The sequence below is a fragment of the Condylura cristata genome, unplaced genomic scaffold (assembly GCF_000260355.1).
Source record: "Condylura cristata isolate star-nosed mole 26May11 unplaced genomic scaffold, ConCri1.0 scaffold00004, whole genome shotgun sequence".
Taxonomy (NCBI): Eukaryota; Metazoa; Chordata; class Mammalia; order Eulipotyphla; family Talpidae; genus Condylura; species Condylura cristata.
In genome coordinates, this window is record NW_004567105.1 from 60,264,072 (window position 1) to 60,280,278 (window position 16,207).

A 16,207-nucleotide genomic window follows, 5' to 3' on the forward strand; every position below is an offset into this window, starting at 1 on the left:
GCTAGTATTTTTTGAAACATATAAAGTTACAAAGTGTATTATCTCACACAGGACCTATTCACCCAGTACATATATTTCAGATGTTCATTGCTTCTCTCCTTCTCACCCCTCTACCTTTCAGTGGCCTTTCCTTCACAGTTGTTCTTTTGCCCATTTTCTTACCTTACTTTCTTACCTTAAGTTTTCCTGGGAATCTCACCTATTCCAAGAGTTTCAATACTCCAAGCACTGTTTCCAGCCCAGACTCATCCCTAAGACCTTTAAGATATGTAGGGTCTGGCCCTCCCTGGTGGTGCAGTGGGTTAAAGCACAGCACTAAAGCCACTTCCGCATGAGTTTGATTCCCGTCTGCCCTGGAGGTGACCACATGGCGCGGCAGACCTCTCCTGACCCGGCTGCTGCTCCCCTCAGCAGTGTGCTTCGTCAATCTGCCTGTTCTACTCCCCACTCTGTCTCTGGTGAAGCCTCTCGTCGCCCCTAAGCCTCTGGCCTATCCCCCAGTTCTGTATGCACAAATAAATAAATCTTTAAAAAAAAAAAAAAAAGATGTAGGGTCACAAGAGCTCACTCACCTGTTTGCTCCCAGACATTCCCTCTCACTGAATAGAACCCATTAGTCCACTAAAACCCTTTCAGCTGTTACCGAGCTTTGTGGATTTTACTATCTTAAAATCTGAGACATCTGAGCTCTCCTCTTCATAGCCATGGTTTAGTCATTATCAACTCTCTTCTGGGCCAGTAAAACCACCTCTTAATTGGCCTTTCAAATATTTCTCTTTTTAAAATTGCCAAGGGGAGATACTCCATAAGTCAGTGGACATGGTATTATCAGCCTTCTTTAACCAGACACTAGGATATTTTGTATGGAAAAATTATAATGTAATCATTTATTAAATCAAATGAGCTGTGATTATAATGAAGCATGATTATCATATCCAATCAAATTGTCGACAGTTTATTCTCAATCCTAAGGTGTATGAGGAGCTGTGACTAACAAGAGGCCTGTGTGCTCTCCAACAGTCCACTTTCCCCAAAGCAGAGATGATACTCACAGGCAATGAAGTACCAGTTCAACTACTACATATCCAAGGATTTTAGTCAATGAATAAAACAGAAGCAATGAGAGTTTTTAGGTTTTCTACATGGGATCTCCATGCATCCAGAAGAACCAGAGCATTAACTCAAGAGTACAGGAAATCTTTCATTCACTCGTGCATGGGGGCACACTTTAGCACTGTCTCTTCCCTACTACTCTTTTTTTCTGGATTTCTGATCGGTTACTCAACTTTCTTCTTTTCTTCCTCCAATGTATGTGATCCAAGAACATATTCAAGAAACTTAAAAAAGTTACTTATAAGACCTTTAAGTGTGCATTTTTAGAAGGGTGCCTACCACAGGTAAGTAAAGGAGGAGTAGTTTCCCATACCCCACGTGCTTCTCATAATATACTATCTCATATGAAATTAGTATCGTTTTTGTTCTACAGATGAGGAGTCTACACACAGATCTGTCTGGTCTCAAAGGTGGGTGGCCCCAAAGCAGGGTGGGTGGGAAGAGTGGGAAAGGCTGCAGAATATAATCATTTTTTTAATTAAAGTTTTATTTATTTATTCATACAGAACTGGGGTATAGTCCTGAGGTGCAGGGGCAGTGAGAGGATTCACCAGAAACAGAATGGGGAGCAGAACAAGCAGGTTGGCAAAGTACACTGTTGAGGGGAGCAGTGGGAGGGTCAGGAAAGGTCTGCAGCGCCATGTGGATCACCTCTGAGGCTGCGGGTCGAACTCACACTCAAGTGGCTGTGGACTGCTTGTAGTGCTTTAGCCGGCTGCGCCACCAGGGTGGGCCCATATATTCTTTTTTTTTTTTTAATTTTTTTAAAAATATATATTTTTTAAGATTTACTTATTTGTGCATACAGAACTGGGATACAGGCCAGAGATGCCGAGGGTGAGAGGATTCACCAGAGACAGAGTGGGGAGCAGAACAGGCAGATCGACGAAGTACACTGCTGAGGGGAGCAGCGGGCGGGTCAGGAGAGGTCTGCCGCGCCATGTGGTCACCTCCGGGGCAGGCGGGAATCGTGGGCCCATATATTCTAATCTTTATTCCTGCACCAGGCTTTAGGGTACCTGTCTCCTTAATGTTAGGGAACGTTCCTATGTTGCCTGCCTTTACCTAGATGCAACTATATGAAGGGTTGACTTATGTTCTAGAACTTAATTAATTACAAGTGCACCAAGTTAAAATTTTCTTTGGGCGTGATCTGCTTTATTTTGATTTAAGCTAGAAAACAGGCCACAACCTACAGACTGAGGAACATAGTCCTTATTTATCCTAATTGAACAATCTGTAAGACCAAGTTGACAATTCAACCAATGTGGTTCTGAATGGCTCTATGGACAGTGAGAAACTGCTTTTTTATTTATGAAAATTTTAAATGATTTTAGATTTCACAACATAGATGCTTATTTTTAACACAATTAAAAAGACAAATAGCATGTACATAATTAGAGTGCTTTAGCAGGAATGTTTATTTTTATTCCCTTCTTCAGGTAGTGGAAGGGCTCCTATGTTGGACCTTCTGTCCCTTCACTCACTCTCTTTGTGAAAGAGTGACTTGTGATCTCATGGCCTAGGAGAAGCATCTGAATTTAGGATAAACTTCTGGGCATAAACATCTCAGTTCTGTCTTCTCCTTTCTTGGGACCAACCTGTTAGCAGAGAGCACAAAATCTCTGTGCCACCAAACTCTATATTGACTTTGATCTTGAAAGTCTTTTTAACTCAGGGTGCATGTTAATTGCAAGTTGTAGTGGGTTGAATGGTGGTCCTTTAAGAAAACTGTCCTTATCCTAATCCCGGGAACCTGGGAATATTATCTTGCTTGGAAAAAAGGGTATGCTTTAATGTATAATTAAGTTAATGATGTTGAGATAAGGAGATCACCCTGAACTGAATGAGCCTAACTTCAATGACAAACGTTCTAAGAGAAAGGGAGGCTTAAAAGAGACAAAGAGAAGATACAGACAGAAGCAGAGGGGGCAATATGACCCCAGAAGCAGAGATGGGAGTGACGAAACCCCAAGTCAGGACATGGGGACAGTCACAGAAATTGCAAGATTTTCCCCAGACCCTCCAGAAGGAATATGGTTCTGCTGGCATCCTGATTTCAAACTCTGTTCTCCAGATTGTGAGAACAAACTTCTGTGAGAATAAACTTCTGTTGTTTTAAATCACCAAATCTGTGGTAATTTGTTATTGTAGCTATAGAAAATGAGTAAAATGTGGTCCACAGATCTAAACCATGACCTGAAGTTTCAATTATGCTATCAGTAAAGGTGACAAGGTTATTTATATTACTTACATAAATACACAACTATAAATATGGATCTACAGTACCCCATACCATAAGTGCATTTTTATCTCTACTTGAAAACTACATTTTGATTGTTTCTCATCTAAGAACCAATCTACTAATATCTATTAACCCCTCAAACAAAAATGAACAGTATTTTGCTAAGGTGAAATTGTTAATTAGGAATAAAGTTTGACCTTTGTCAAGTATCTTATTTGATATCAGCACTTTATGGTTTTTCTCCTTTGGTTGCCTAAGATGGTGTACTGTATGCTAACTGTACTGGGATCAGACAGTCCGGCTTGTGCCTTATGGGACTTTTCAATGAATAGTATTTATAAATATTCCATGTGTCATTGAAAAGATGTATTCTCCTTGTTGGACAAAAATTTGTTTAGATTGGGGAGGATTATAAACCTTTGTAAGCTGGTAGACTGTTTATACCTCTGTCCTGGCACTGAAGACATTCCTTTTGACAAGAAATTATGCCAGGTAGGAGAACAAGTGACTAAAGAGCTCATGCCTTTTAACCAGGTTGCTAAGGCACATTTGTCCTGGGATTTCTGACTTTTAAATGCTTGTATACAGCAGCTTTTATGTTGCATGGCCTGTGCCTACCATGCACCTTTGTGGTGAATGGCTATACATCCTGTATTTATTTCTATTAGAATTTCCTTTAGGTTAGAAATGTCCAAGCTTTTATTAATAGAAATATTAAATCAACTTTCTCTGGCTAAGGGGTACATATGATATCTATAAAAGACTGAATTGCATGTAGTGGTTTATTTATTTGTTATTTTCCAGGCTCTTGGCTCATTAGAAAGTGCCAGAGTTTTCACGGATCAGCTTTTTGTTGTGATTTTCTTAAAAGGATGTGGTTTCTTCTCCCACACACCTAATAATAAACAGTATCTATAAAGCCTTATCAGTGAACATGACAAGAGAGATACAGGAGGCTGCCTCTTCTCTGGTTGAGGCCAACTCTGGATAATGAAAGAAATGATGAGAGTGTCAACATTTAATGAGACATTTTGCCAACTCATTGATTAAAACTATACAAGATGTTCTTATTCTTGCAAAACTGTATCCTACAAAGGCTAGAGCACTATCAGTAGCAATTATTAAACCCCTTAAGCTTTCCACTCAATCTAACAAACACTTCCCCTGAAACTTATTGTGAAATATTGCTTCTCTTGAGGGTGGATTCACTGTGTTGATGTAGATTTAAAACACCAATCTTAGAGGATCTCATACTGCATACAAAACCAATTTTACAACATGTAATTGAAGTCTCTTAGTATTTTCAGGTAGAGAAATTAACCAATATTTTACTTTATTAATCCTTCAAAAATTAAAAAAAAAATCTCTGTAAAAAAACTTCCTTTGACTCTAGAACTTAGAAAGGAGCTATAAAAAAGCTACACACAAATCTCACTTCTTGCGAAGTGACACCTTGGTATTGAAAGCTGTTGTTTTAGAAGTAAGCCAATTAACCCTGACACATGTTTTCAAGAGGGATGCTGTGCAAGTCCCTATCCACAATAGAATCTGCACTGAAGAAAGGAACAGCTGATGTATGCAAAGAGATACAATTCTGAAATGCACCCTATGAACATCTTACTTTTGGCATGGATAGAGTAGAGTATGATGGTAACAATGTTAACTCTGGATTCTTGTTCAGTCTTTTTCAAAGGGAGGAAGATATATGAAGAAGCAAATCCCATTACCCACCAATGAAGAAATGTATATGGACAATTGGAAAGAAATGGAAACAGCCCAAATGCCCAAAAGTAGATGACTGAGTTAAAAAGATGTGGTACATATACAAAATGGAATATTACTCAGCAACCAAAAAAAAGAAACACATGCCTTTTGCAGCAACATGGATGGAGCTGGAAAAGATTATGCTTAGTGAAATAAGCCAGAAAGAAAAGGAAAAATACTGTGTGGTTTCACTCATAGCAGGAGTGTAATAGACCAGGCAAGAAAATAATAAAAATAATGAACAGCTACATACCACAGACATTTTGTGGGGGTGGAGTGGGAAATGGGATCAAAAACAGTGGGGGATGTCTGATCACTGTTCTTTTCTTACTTTTTGTGATTGAAAAGACCTCTACTGCAATTTGAAGTAAATGTTTGCTTTTCTTAGTAAGTATAAATGGTTGTCCCCTCTGCCCCCCCCCCCCCTTTAAGGTATGAGTCTTGGTCTAGCAGAATTAATACAGGATTGTCAAGTGGAATTCTAGTTAGGATAGCAGTGCCTGTAATTAATGCAGCCATAGAGAGAAAAATATTTAAGAATGATTGCACTGAATTTATAACACTGTTTTAACATGTGTTACCATCCCTTTTTTGAGTTAAATATAAATGCATATCTTGTCAAACTCTATCATATCCTAAATACAAATCCAAGTAAAAAAAAAAAAAACAGTGGGGGGAGGGAAATGCACTGGACTGTGGTGATGGCACATGGATGATCTGGTGATGGGAAGCCCACAGGGATTACAACTGAGATAAAAAAAAAATGCACAAAATGATGTAAAAATTATTATATTATTTTTTAAAAATAACTTGCTAACTTAGCACTGATCATTCTTTTTTCAGTGATATTATTCATACCTATGTCTTCATAAACAAAGTGATATGATTATGCCTTTTCTTTACTCTTCCCGCCCCCCTGTACTTGCCCCCACCCCCCAATGCATTACGGGTCAGGAAATGCACTGCTTATAAAAGGCTGACAAACACTAAAAAAAAATTACGCTGTGCCTGATTGTAATTTATAAATTTGTGGTGGCAGAAGTGAAGTGTGAAACCTCAGCTCCTCAGAAACACTGGTTTTACTTCAAAGAGAAAGAACAACCTGTGACCATTCTTTGAAACAATCTGCATTTACAGCCAGTTCAGTTACAATAGTTGTCAAGTACTAAACACAGAAAACATTTTTATATCTAAGACACATGAGAAATTGTATTATTATCTTTTCTGTAAATACATAAAGCTGAGTGATCCTGGGTAGCAGAAGAAACATGTGCCATGGGACTTTTATTTTGGGATAGAAAGTTCCAAATTCAGCTGGCTCAGTATCACCTGGGAAGCCTATTAAAAAAAGAAAAGAAACTCCCTATCATATATATATATATATATATATATCCTGATATGTGTTTCATAAAGTTTGAAAATTACTGCTTTCAATACTGCCGTGCTTGCGTGTTTTATGTTACATATCATTAACATTTCTGATGTCCATTACTCACGTGTAAACCTTAAGAACAAAATCCTTTTCTTCCTTTACTTCTGTGAGAGACTGTAGGACATCCAGGATACTCAGTACTGCGCAGCCATATGGTCGCCTATAGTGCAGGTGAGCCGGGCCCTTCTTTGAGTCATTCAGGAGCATCCGGCCTTAGGCACAACAGAAAACACAGTCAAGACTGAGAACTCCATGCTCCTCTCCAGCATCACCTGATTGTCATCCTCTAAATTGGAAGACTAATTAAGAACTACTTTAAGCCATCCGAAAATGATATGTATGAGATGGCAAGCCAAATAGGCATCTGGCCAGGATTCTTCCCTGGAATTACATCAATCAATGATCCTTATTATATACCTTAAACATACACCAACAAACCCTTTATTAGTCACATGAAAATAAAACAGTGGTTTCATGAATTTCTTTAAAAATTGGTTTGCTAATATATTTAAACGTCTTAGGCATATATTATAGATACAATGTTTAGTATTTTAGCTGCTAAGTAAAATCTATGTTGGTTATTGCCAAAGCACTATTGGAGCAAACAGAAAGTAGATGGGAGCTTGTTCTTCTTTCTTACCAAGTTTATGCCTAAAGTGGCAAGAAGACTTGCAAATGTAAATATGGCCATCCAGTTACTATATATATATATATATATATATATATATATATATATATATATATATATATATATGGTTAACAAATATGGCAAAACAAGAAAGTACAACAAAAATAGTTTGTTGGCAAGGGATTAAAAAATACTGTTTGTTCAAAATATGCCAGAACGCTAATCAATGAAGGAAAATTTGGCTAGTCATACACCCCAACTCATGTTATTTGGAAGGAAGGATGTACAGAACAAAAGCGAAAATCACTTTTTTCATCTTGGATGGAGTGGAAGTGAGATACCTACTACAGTAATGACAGTAACTCTTAGTTTTTGGAAAGTGGCATAGATACATTTGGATACAAAACACAGCAAAGGCCATTTCACCACCAAAAGCTGGCAACGCTTACAACCTATTAACCTATTAGCAACCAATCTCTGAGGCAGACTGCCCATCTAAAGTGAAGCAATTATAATAGAGACAATGTCAAAATGCAGACCACTTGAGATTTGGTTCAAAATCAAATATAGAGCAGAAGACTTCAAGTGAAAAGAAAAAACTCTGCTATTGCAGCACGTGAGCTTAAGGTAGAATTCTAATGCAAACAGGAATAATTCCAAGATTGAAATAACAAAGCTCATACAAGGTAGAAATTTTTCGAAGCTGAGTTGGTCTTAGTCACATAAATGGGTAAAATAGACAGTACCTATTCGTATCACATGAGCAACTATATATAAATCTCTCTTCATATCTTTGCTGCTCAGGTCCTACAAAAAGGAAAAAAAGTAAATTAAGGCAATGAATACATAGAAAATTACTAAAATTTCAGTTTGAATTTTATAATGACTTGTTTTTGTTACTTTTAGCCTGGATAGGTGGTAAGGGAATTAATACAAACAGCAGTTTAGCATCTATAAGATATCTTACATGCCTTTGGAAATTTATTTTATTGACAATATTTTGTGTTTCTTATTTAGATTACCTAACTAATCAAACATTTGTAAGAGTTCTCACATTAGAAATCTTCATGATAGCACTTTACCTGTGTTTTTAACATCATATAAAGCATTTGTAAAAAAGATATGATCAATGTAGAAATGAAGAAAATACAAAAATTAATGACTGAAATTCTAAAAATTTATTCTCTTTTTACTTCACATTTATCCTGCTGTCCACAAATGGCTTTTATATACTAGATATGTTTCCTTGAGAAGATTAATTTTGGTCAATGTATATATGTATCATTTGTATTTAATTATAAGGGCAAAATATTTTTATCTGCAGAATTTTAAGGGCTTGCTTTAAGAAAATAAATCTGATTCAGAATTAGAAACTTTAAAAGTTATCACAAGAATTAAATACATTAAATAATTTATGTTTGGATTATATTTTGAAAGAGAATGTTGATGAATATATAATTATTTACATACTATTTAACATATTGCACTTGAAGTAACAAAACTTCCTTTAATATATATTGTTTCAGACTTCTCATTGCTCATCAACTTGCTGCTCACCCCTAGCTGTGAATCAATGATGATTAGTGGAGCTACCATGGAACTTAATGGGACAGGTTCTCGTGATTTCCTTTTCGCTTCCAGGAAAAAGTCCCTTAATTTCACTTCTTTCTTATTTTTCATGTTTTGACTGGTTTCAGATGCTTGTCTCCCGTCAATAAAGCCGGAGAAGGGACAATCAAATGGCAGTCACAATTCTGAATGAGTTTTGGGCTCTAGAGTGCCCAGGTTTGCTTTATTTTTAACCCCCGCTGCAAAATTAGAACTACAGCTAGGCAAGCAAGGCATCTAAGTGTGAATTTAAGAGGGCCTTTCTCTTGACCCCCTCAGGATCCTGTGCTTTTGTTTACCATGGTGGGGTGGTACTGAACATATGAAAGGAAAGGAGACATTAAACAGCAATGTGTGGGCCCTCCCTGGTGGCGCAGTCGGTTAAAACACTGCACTAAGAAGCTTAAGCCACTTCCACATGAGTTCCGCATGAGTTCCACATGAGTTCTATTCCCGCCTGCCCCAGAGGAGATCCACATGGCGGGAATAGATCCACATGGTGGCAGACCTCTCCTGACCCGCCCGCTGCTCTCCTCGGCAGTGTACTTCATTGATATGCCTGTTCTGCTCCCCACTCTGTCCCTGGTGAATCCTCTCACCCTCCACATCTCTGGTCTGTACCCCAGTTCTGTATGAATAAATAAATAAATCTTAAAAAAAAAAGGAATGTGTAATGGTGAAACTAAATCTTTTAGATTTTAGGTTGTTATAATATTTTTGCTAAATTCTTGATGAAATAATGTTTACAATGAAATAGGTTATAAAATAATGTAACATACATTGATATCACTGGAATCACAAAGATATATTTTTATATGTAATTTTATTTTTATATTAAAAATGTTTCACACTATTTCATTAATCCCTTTAAAAATGGAATTTTAAAAAATGTAATTTAAAATATTTTCAAAATAGTACTATATTTTGACATTTATTAAGATGGGTACTATTAAATAACAGAAACTGAAAAGTAGGTTACCATTTTTAAATACTTTTTGGCATTGAAATATGTCTATTACTGCAGTATTATAAACATTTCAAAATAAAATAGCTTCCTCCAAATAGTTAATCCAAACTATTCATATGAGCAAGATAATTATCCCAATAGATCTAGAGAACTCAAAGAAAATTCAAACTGAATTCTAGAGAATTCAGTTACAAAAATGACCAAATAGTATTGATAAATTCACAGGACTCTGCTGGTTCTAGCTGAGTAAATAGTAATATTCACTACTACTATAACATTAATAGTTATTAAACATATACTCTTTAAGGTTAACTACACATCAAGTGTGGAAATCCATGTTAAAATGTTCAGAAGACATGTACAACCAAAATGGAGAGAGGGATGATTCAGACATCATTCATCTAGTGAGCAGGGTTTGAATTCATATTTACTCACTGGACCATATCCTCCCATCTTACATAACGAGGAAGCTGGTTCCCAACCGTATGGTGGATAGAGAAGGCAATTACTTTAATGCTCAGAATCTCAGACTCAGTTACTGACGCATCATTTGAACAATGAAAGTCAGTTCACTTCCCTATGCCTGGACTGTCTCCTTTCAGTTAAGATAACAGAATTTACAAATTTAAAACAAAGCTAATTTAGTCATACTTATGCTGCAGAAAAGGAGGCAAACTTTAATAAAGGATGTTATTACATTAATAAGTCTGTACTTATTAATACCAAGGAATCACTACCTAGAATGCTATTTTGAAACTGGGAAAGTATACATAAATTTAGGAAATATATCGCCAACTTATTTTAGGAAAACAAAAGTTAATTCTCTGAGTCACTATAGTAAAAAATAAACATACTCATTTATTCATGGAATTGCTGAGACCTTCGTGTTTGCCAGGTATTGTGTGAAGAACTGAGTATCTGATAGTAATGAGTAAATACACACATTCTCACATGCTCATACATACAATCAATGTTTATCACAGAAGTCAGCAAAATCCTCACTGTATTAAACATTCACAGAAATATAAAATACTACCTTTTTAGGAAAAATCCCACCTCCCACACAGGAAGCTCTGAAATCTACAAAGTAGAAAAAACAGGTTTTATAGAAAAATGGATTCTGCCATAGATAATGTGACTTTGGAGTGCCCCTGAGTAATACTGCTCAGTTTGTCTAGCCCCCTTTAAGGAAGCTAAAGGGCTGGCACTGATCACAACTGCGACTGCAATTTCTTTGAAAAATTTTGTATACATGCTTATCTGGAAAATGCAAATCTTCTATAATGAAATGAAAAAAATATATACAAATTTCACCAAAATTATTATTTCATATAGCTCAAAGTAAAGAATGAAAATCCTAGTTAAGATAATCTTAAGCAATTTATGTGCTTTTCAAAAAAAAAATCCAGGATTGTACTGAAAGGCAACTAGAGAAGAAGCATTTTCAGCACCTCTGGGTGTTCCCTTTGAGGCAAAATAAGAGCATATATCATGCATGGTGGATGTTGTGTGCATCTTTGATTTGTAAAGTTAGAACTACAGCTTTTGCCTCTGGCCCCTTATAATTAAAATCCTACTAAATGAAAATTTTAACTTATTGTAATAACATTCAAATATCATCCTAATTAACTTCATTTTTCAAGAGAAAAGGACTATACTCAACATATTTTAGGACAAAGTGCACCTGCACTCACACACACACACACACAGAGCTTCATTCTCATAATGCCAAAGAACAAGGACAGTCATTTATTTCCCCCTTTAACCAAATATCAGAGATCCATAAAAAAATGTCCTCAGGTCACTGAGACATTCTGGACTGACGGGTATCTCATTTCTTTCTAACTGTTTTAGAAAGGCAGCTCCAAGAGAACTATCTGTTTATTCTCACTTGAGAAGCTTTCCCAAAATCTTCTAACATAAATCCCATTAACTGCAATTTTCACTCTTTGCCTTCTGAACAGAGATCATTGATTTTCCCAGACTAAACAATCTCAACTCTCTCAATAGTCTCCATGGGTTGGTTTTTCCTGCTCTTTCTGCCTACATATCTCCTAAGAGTTCAATGCTGAGTTCAAATAGATAAATGAACATTTTAGTTTAGCCACATTTGTAAATTTTTCTGGGTATTTGGAACATTTCCAATAAAAGCTATTTCTGTGAAAGTAGTTTCTGATTTTGCAATAACATTCTTTGAGGTTTTGAAAGATAAAATAGTAAATGAATAAATAGGTCAGATAAATAAATCTACTTTTGTCTTTCAGAGGAAGTCAAATAGAAGATTCCTAGATAGTCTCATTTATATTTAGGAGGTAGACCATAAACTCTGATAGACTTATCACCTAGCAATCACACACCTCACTAAGAGTTGCAGCACTGTTAAACCATCACACCTCCCTACTTGATAGATTTTGATGTATTTCAGTATCACTGCTGAAAAATCAAAGAACCTACAAAAGTTAAAATTTGCTTAAAGTTGTGATACAGTCTTGCTTTCTTCTTTAGCCAATACATTAACTCAAAAAAAGCTGGGAATTATTTTAATTGGGCAAAAATATTAATAAATCAGAATAACTTGAAGTACATAAGGCATTGTGTTACTGTGAGGCTCAGCAATTTCCAATAAACAGATTAAGTGTTCTCTGAGTTGATGAGTTTATGATCTGAGATACTATGAATGACAGCATGAGTATTCAAAAAAAAAAAAAAAAACACCTAAAGGAAAAGATCCTCTATTTCGTACTTGAAAAACTTTTTTTGTCTTTTTCTACGTATTCAACAAAAATCTGGAGAGCTGCAAATTTACTGGATGCCTTTAGAAAAACTATACTTACATGTTAGTGAAATTCCCAGCTGCCTTGAGTAATAATTCTAAGGAAGACTTTTTGCAGGTATTAAATGTCTATTATATTAAATAGCTTATAAAATTTACACCAGTAAAAAGATACTTAAGTATTTCTTTAATGAAAAATCCAATTAAGAACTATAGCTAAAGTTCAGTTTTCTTTAAGTATTTCATTTAAACCTGATAGAAACATAAATCAAGTGCTGTTCTCTCACAAACATGGAGAAATAAGGATAAATGCTTGTTTCCAGGGTGACAATGTCCACATAATAGGTCCCTGGCTAGTCAACAGTAGAGAAGGGAAAGAGAATTTGCACATACTGTAAAAAGGGCACACATTCGTTCTATCTTCTCTGGGTTCCTTGGCCCACCATTCTTGTTCAGTCTCACCAGAAACCGCTCACTGAAATGCAGGAGAGAGAGAGACAGAAATGTAAGGGACCATATGCTCCAGAACAAATAAAAAGGGCATTTATAGAGAAACCCTAAACACTTTCAGAACAGCTCACAGTGACAGCAAGGCCAAGGTGCATGTGTAGTGGCAGGGTACTTTCTTGTCAAGCAACATGCAACAGACTTTACAAACTGCACAACAGGTGTTGCTGTTTATATATTGGTTGTCTCTCTTACCTTCCCCTAAAGGTATATGTTCCATTAGGGAAGCAATGAAGACTATATCTGAAAATTTTACCAAATTCCCCCAGAGATCTAGGCACAGTGCTAAGTCTGTAACAAGCACATTCTCTGACATGAACACTCAAATCATAAAAATATTCCTCATAGCAGATCTCAAAGAATCTATGTTACTAAATTTACATTTCCTTATGAAAATCGTATCAGGGCCAGGAAAAAATGTTATAGGTGCTTACAAAAATTTGGGTGAGGGGTTAAACAAAAAAAAAATGTATTATAACTAAAGTTGAAATATAATTTAATAAGGTCATTAAAATATTTTATTCCCTAAATAACATGTTGGTTTACAACAGTTGAAGAAGTACCTTCTTGCTCTCTCTTCTCCTTCCTATTCCTGCCCATGGCCTTATGTCTCTTCCTGTCTTTTCATCAAGTTTCCTTTACCAATTGCCACAAAAATAAACAAAGAAACAAAAAGTCTGAGCCATAGCAATTATAAATGTAACTTCTCTTAGGTCCACAGTCATACTCATTACACATATGTGGTATGAATAAGAGTGAATATTAAATTACTGTACTAGAATTACAAGCTGTCTTATAATATCAACTGCATACATTGTTTAGCTTTTCATATAGCCATCTTTTTATTTAGTCAACAGTTATTACATTTGTGTGTTAAATATGGGAATACAAGTGTCAACAAGAAGCATTTATATTTATGGTCCTGGTAGAAAGACAAATATGCAGAAATGAAGTTCAGAAAACATTTGTGTCAGATATAAATCTGAAAGCCTCAATCAGGGAATTTTTGGTGAACAGTAAAGAATGTGGGAAATATGAGAAGAAAAAGGAATTTTGGTCAGAATCCTGAGAGATACTGATAGTTAAGAAATAGGCAAAGCAGTAGTAGTAGCAAAGTAGACACACAGGGACTGATACAGGAAAAAATACAGGAAAATAAGGATATAAGTAAAGGAAGAAAATGTCTCAAAGAGGAGGGAGGGGTCAACAAGGACCATGGCCACTGAGTATCTATCACATGAGACAAGGACATAAGTCTACTAGATACTAGAACAAAGATCCTTGTAGACCCTGGGAAGGAAGAACCACTTCAGTGGAATGGTACAGAAAAACTGATTGTGCAGAATAAAAGTGGGGATGCATAAACAGTGAGTTTTGATCATTCTTCAAAGAATGACTCTTAAGAGGTGGAAATGAGAATTTTTAGTTAAAACGGGCATGTTGAGTTGAAGGAGGTCTTTTGTAAAAGATGGAATACACACTTCTATACATTCACTTTTCAGAAAAGACAGCAAAATTCAGCAAAACAGCATAGCAGCTTCAGAATGGTGCTGAATAACACATGTGAAAAAAAAAGAAAGAAACTTGACCTTTGCCTATAAGAAATAAATTTGAATGGAGCATAGAATTAAATATGAAAGCTAACAATAACACAACTCTAAATCTATATATTAAATATGGAAAAGGAGAAACATGAGGGAAAAATTTAAGACAAATACTTGTGCATATCCTGTTCACATTTGTATTTCCATATTTAACACATGGTAGCAAAACTAATGTGATCCTGGATGATTGTGCAAATAACATGAATTAGAGAAACACAAAAACTGGATTTTAACAAAATTCAAATCATCTTCTTAGCAGCAGGAGTAGCACAGCAAGTCTGGCTGCCCAGATTACCAACTATGTTGGTGCTGGGGACTGTAGCCACTGGGCAATGGGCCAGCACTCCTGAGAGCAAGTCACCCTGTTAGAGGACTCTTAAGATTTTTCTGGAGAGAAATCTCAAAGACTGTGATAGAGAAGGCTTTTTATTTCACTTGCAAGAGAAACAACTAACAATTGACCAGAGGGACACTACATCAAGAATCCCGAAGTTTGTGGGGGTGAGACTGAAGCAATCCCTTGCACTTCAGAGTCCAATACAGATTGTACCAGAGAGGACACAGGATATTTAGGCTTCACTGAACAGAAGAAGGGTATAAAGAAACACCGGAGGTTGTGGTTGGGGTCAGGGAAACACAGATGGTAGGGATGCCAGGAAGGGAGGATCAGAAATCATACGGAAGCACATGTCCTTGAAGCAGGTAAAGAATATATAGAGGAGCTGGGGTGTTCCACACAAAGTGGACTCCAATAAGGAGAATAGAAAAGGTTCTCCAGATTACGTTACCCCTCCCTCACTCTCTGGGACTAGTAGACTAGTATTGTCCTCTTGAAATGCACTGACAAAGGAAAGACTAGTGTCAGATCTGGGACCCCAGAAAGGAAGGATCCTGGCAACGCTACAAACTTAAATTAGTGTCTTCATGCCCAGCACATTTATAATAGCAGCAGGACACCTCCACACCCTCCCCCATTCTGCTAACACAGCAACTACAAATACAGGTCTCAGTGCCTTTAGAAGATGAGAGATAAAAAAAATCATATCAAATATAGGCATAACACCATGTGCTGAAAAAGTAAAAATAGTTCAACATCTAAACTGTGATACAAATACTAAAAACAAATAGGGAAATTTAAGTAACAAAATGAGAAAAAATTACAAAACATATCAACTTGAGACCTTAAGGAAAGGCATGGCAAAATGATACAACTCAGAAAAAGTAACTAAAGACATACTACATAAACTTATTAAAAGTAAACTAAATGAATTCAGGAATAAAATTAACAAAAGGCTTTCTGCCTTTTGTGAATTTTTAAAATAGAAATAATAGAGATTCATGTCCTAAGATGCTTGACAGATATAAATTTCCAGAGAAAGTAACAAAGCAGAGTTGAATATATTATTTGGGTAGAAGAGAGAAGTAAGATTTTTAAAAATGTAGCAGCTGGTGGGAATGCAAACTAGTACAACCACTATGGAAAACTGTTGGGAGGTTCCTCAAACTGCTAAACATGGAGCTTCCCTACGACCCAGCAATCCCACTCCTAGGTATTTACCCAAAAGA

The 16,207-nt window shown here is 36.2% G+C and overlaps 1 protein-coding gene across 5 annotated transcripts in view; it reads right to left on the reverse strand.

The window, feature by feature from the left end:
- Nucleotides 1-16,207, reverse strand: part of DOCK3 (dedicator of cytokinesis 3) — a 175,814-nt gene that overhangs the window by 94,579 nt on the left and 65,028 nt on the right. For all 5 annotated transcript variants that reach the window (XM_012720304.1, XM_012720302.1, XM_012720303.1 and 2 more), the window contains exons 6-8: nucleotides 12,924-13,005; nucleotides 7,929-7,989; nucleotides 6,619-6,766 (exon numbers count right to left, since the gene is read on the reverse strand). In XM_012720304.1, coding sequence (XP_012575758.1) covers nucleotides 6,619-6,766; nucleotides 7,929-7,989; nucleotides 12,924-13,005 — 291 coding nt within the window. The remainder of the gene's footprint in view (nucleotides 1-6,618; nucleotides 6,767-7,928; nucleotides 7,990-12,923; nucleotides 13,006-16,207) is intronic.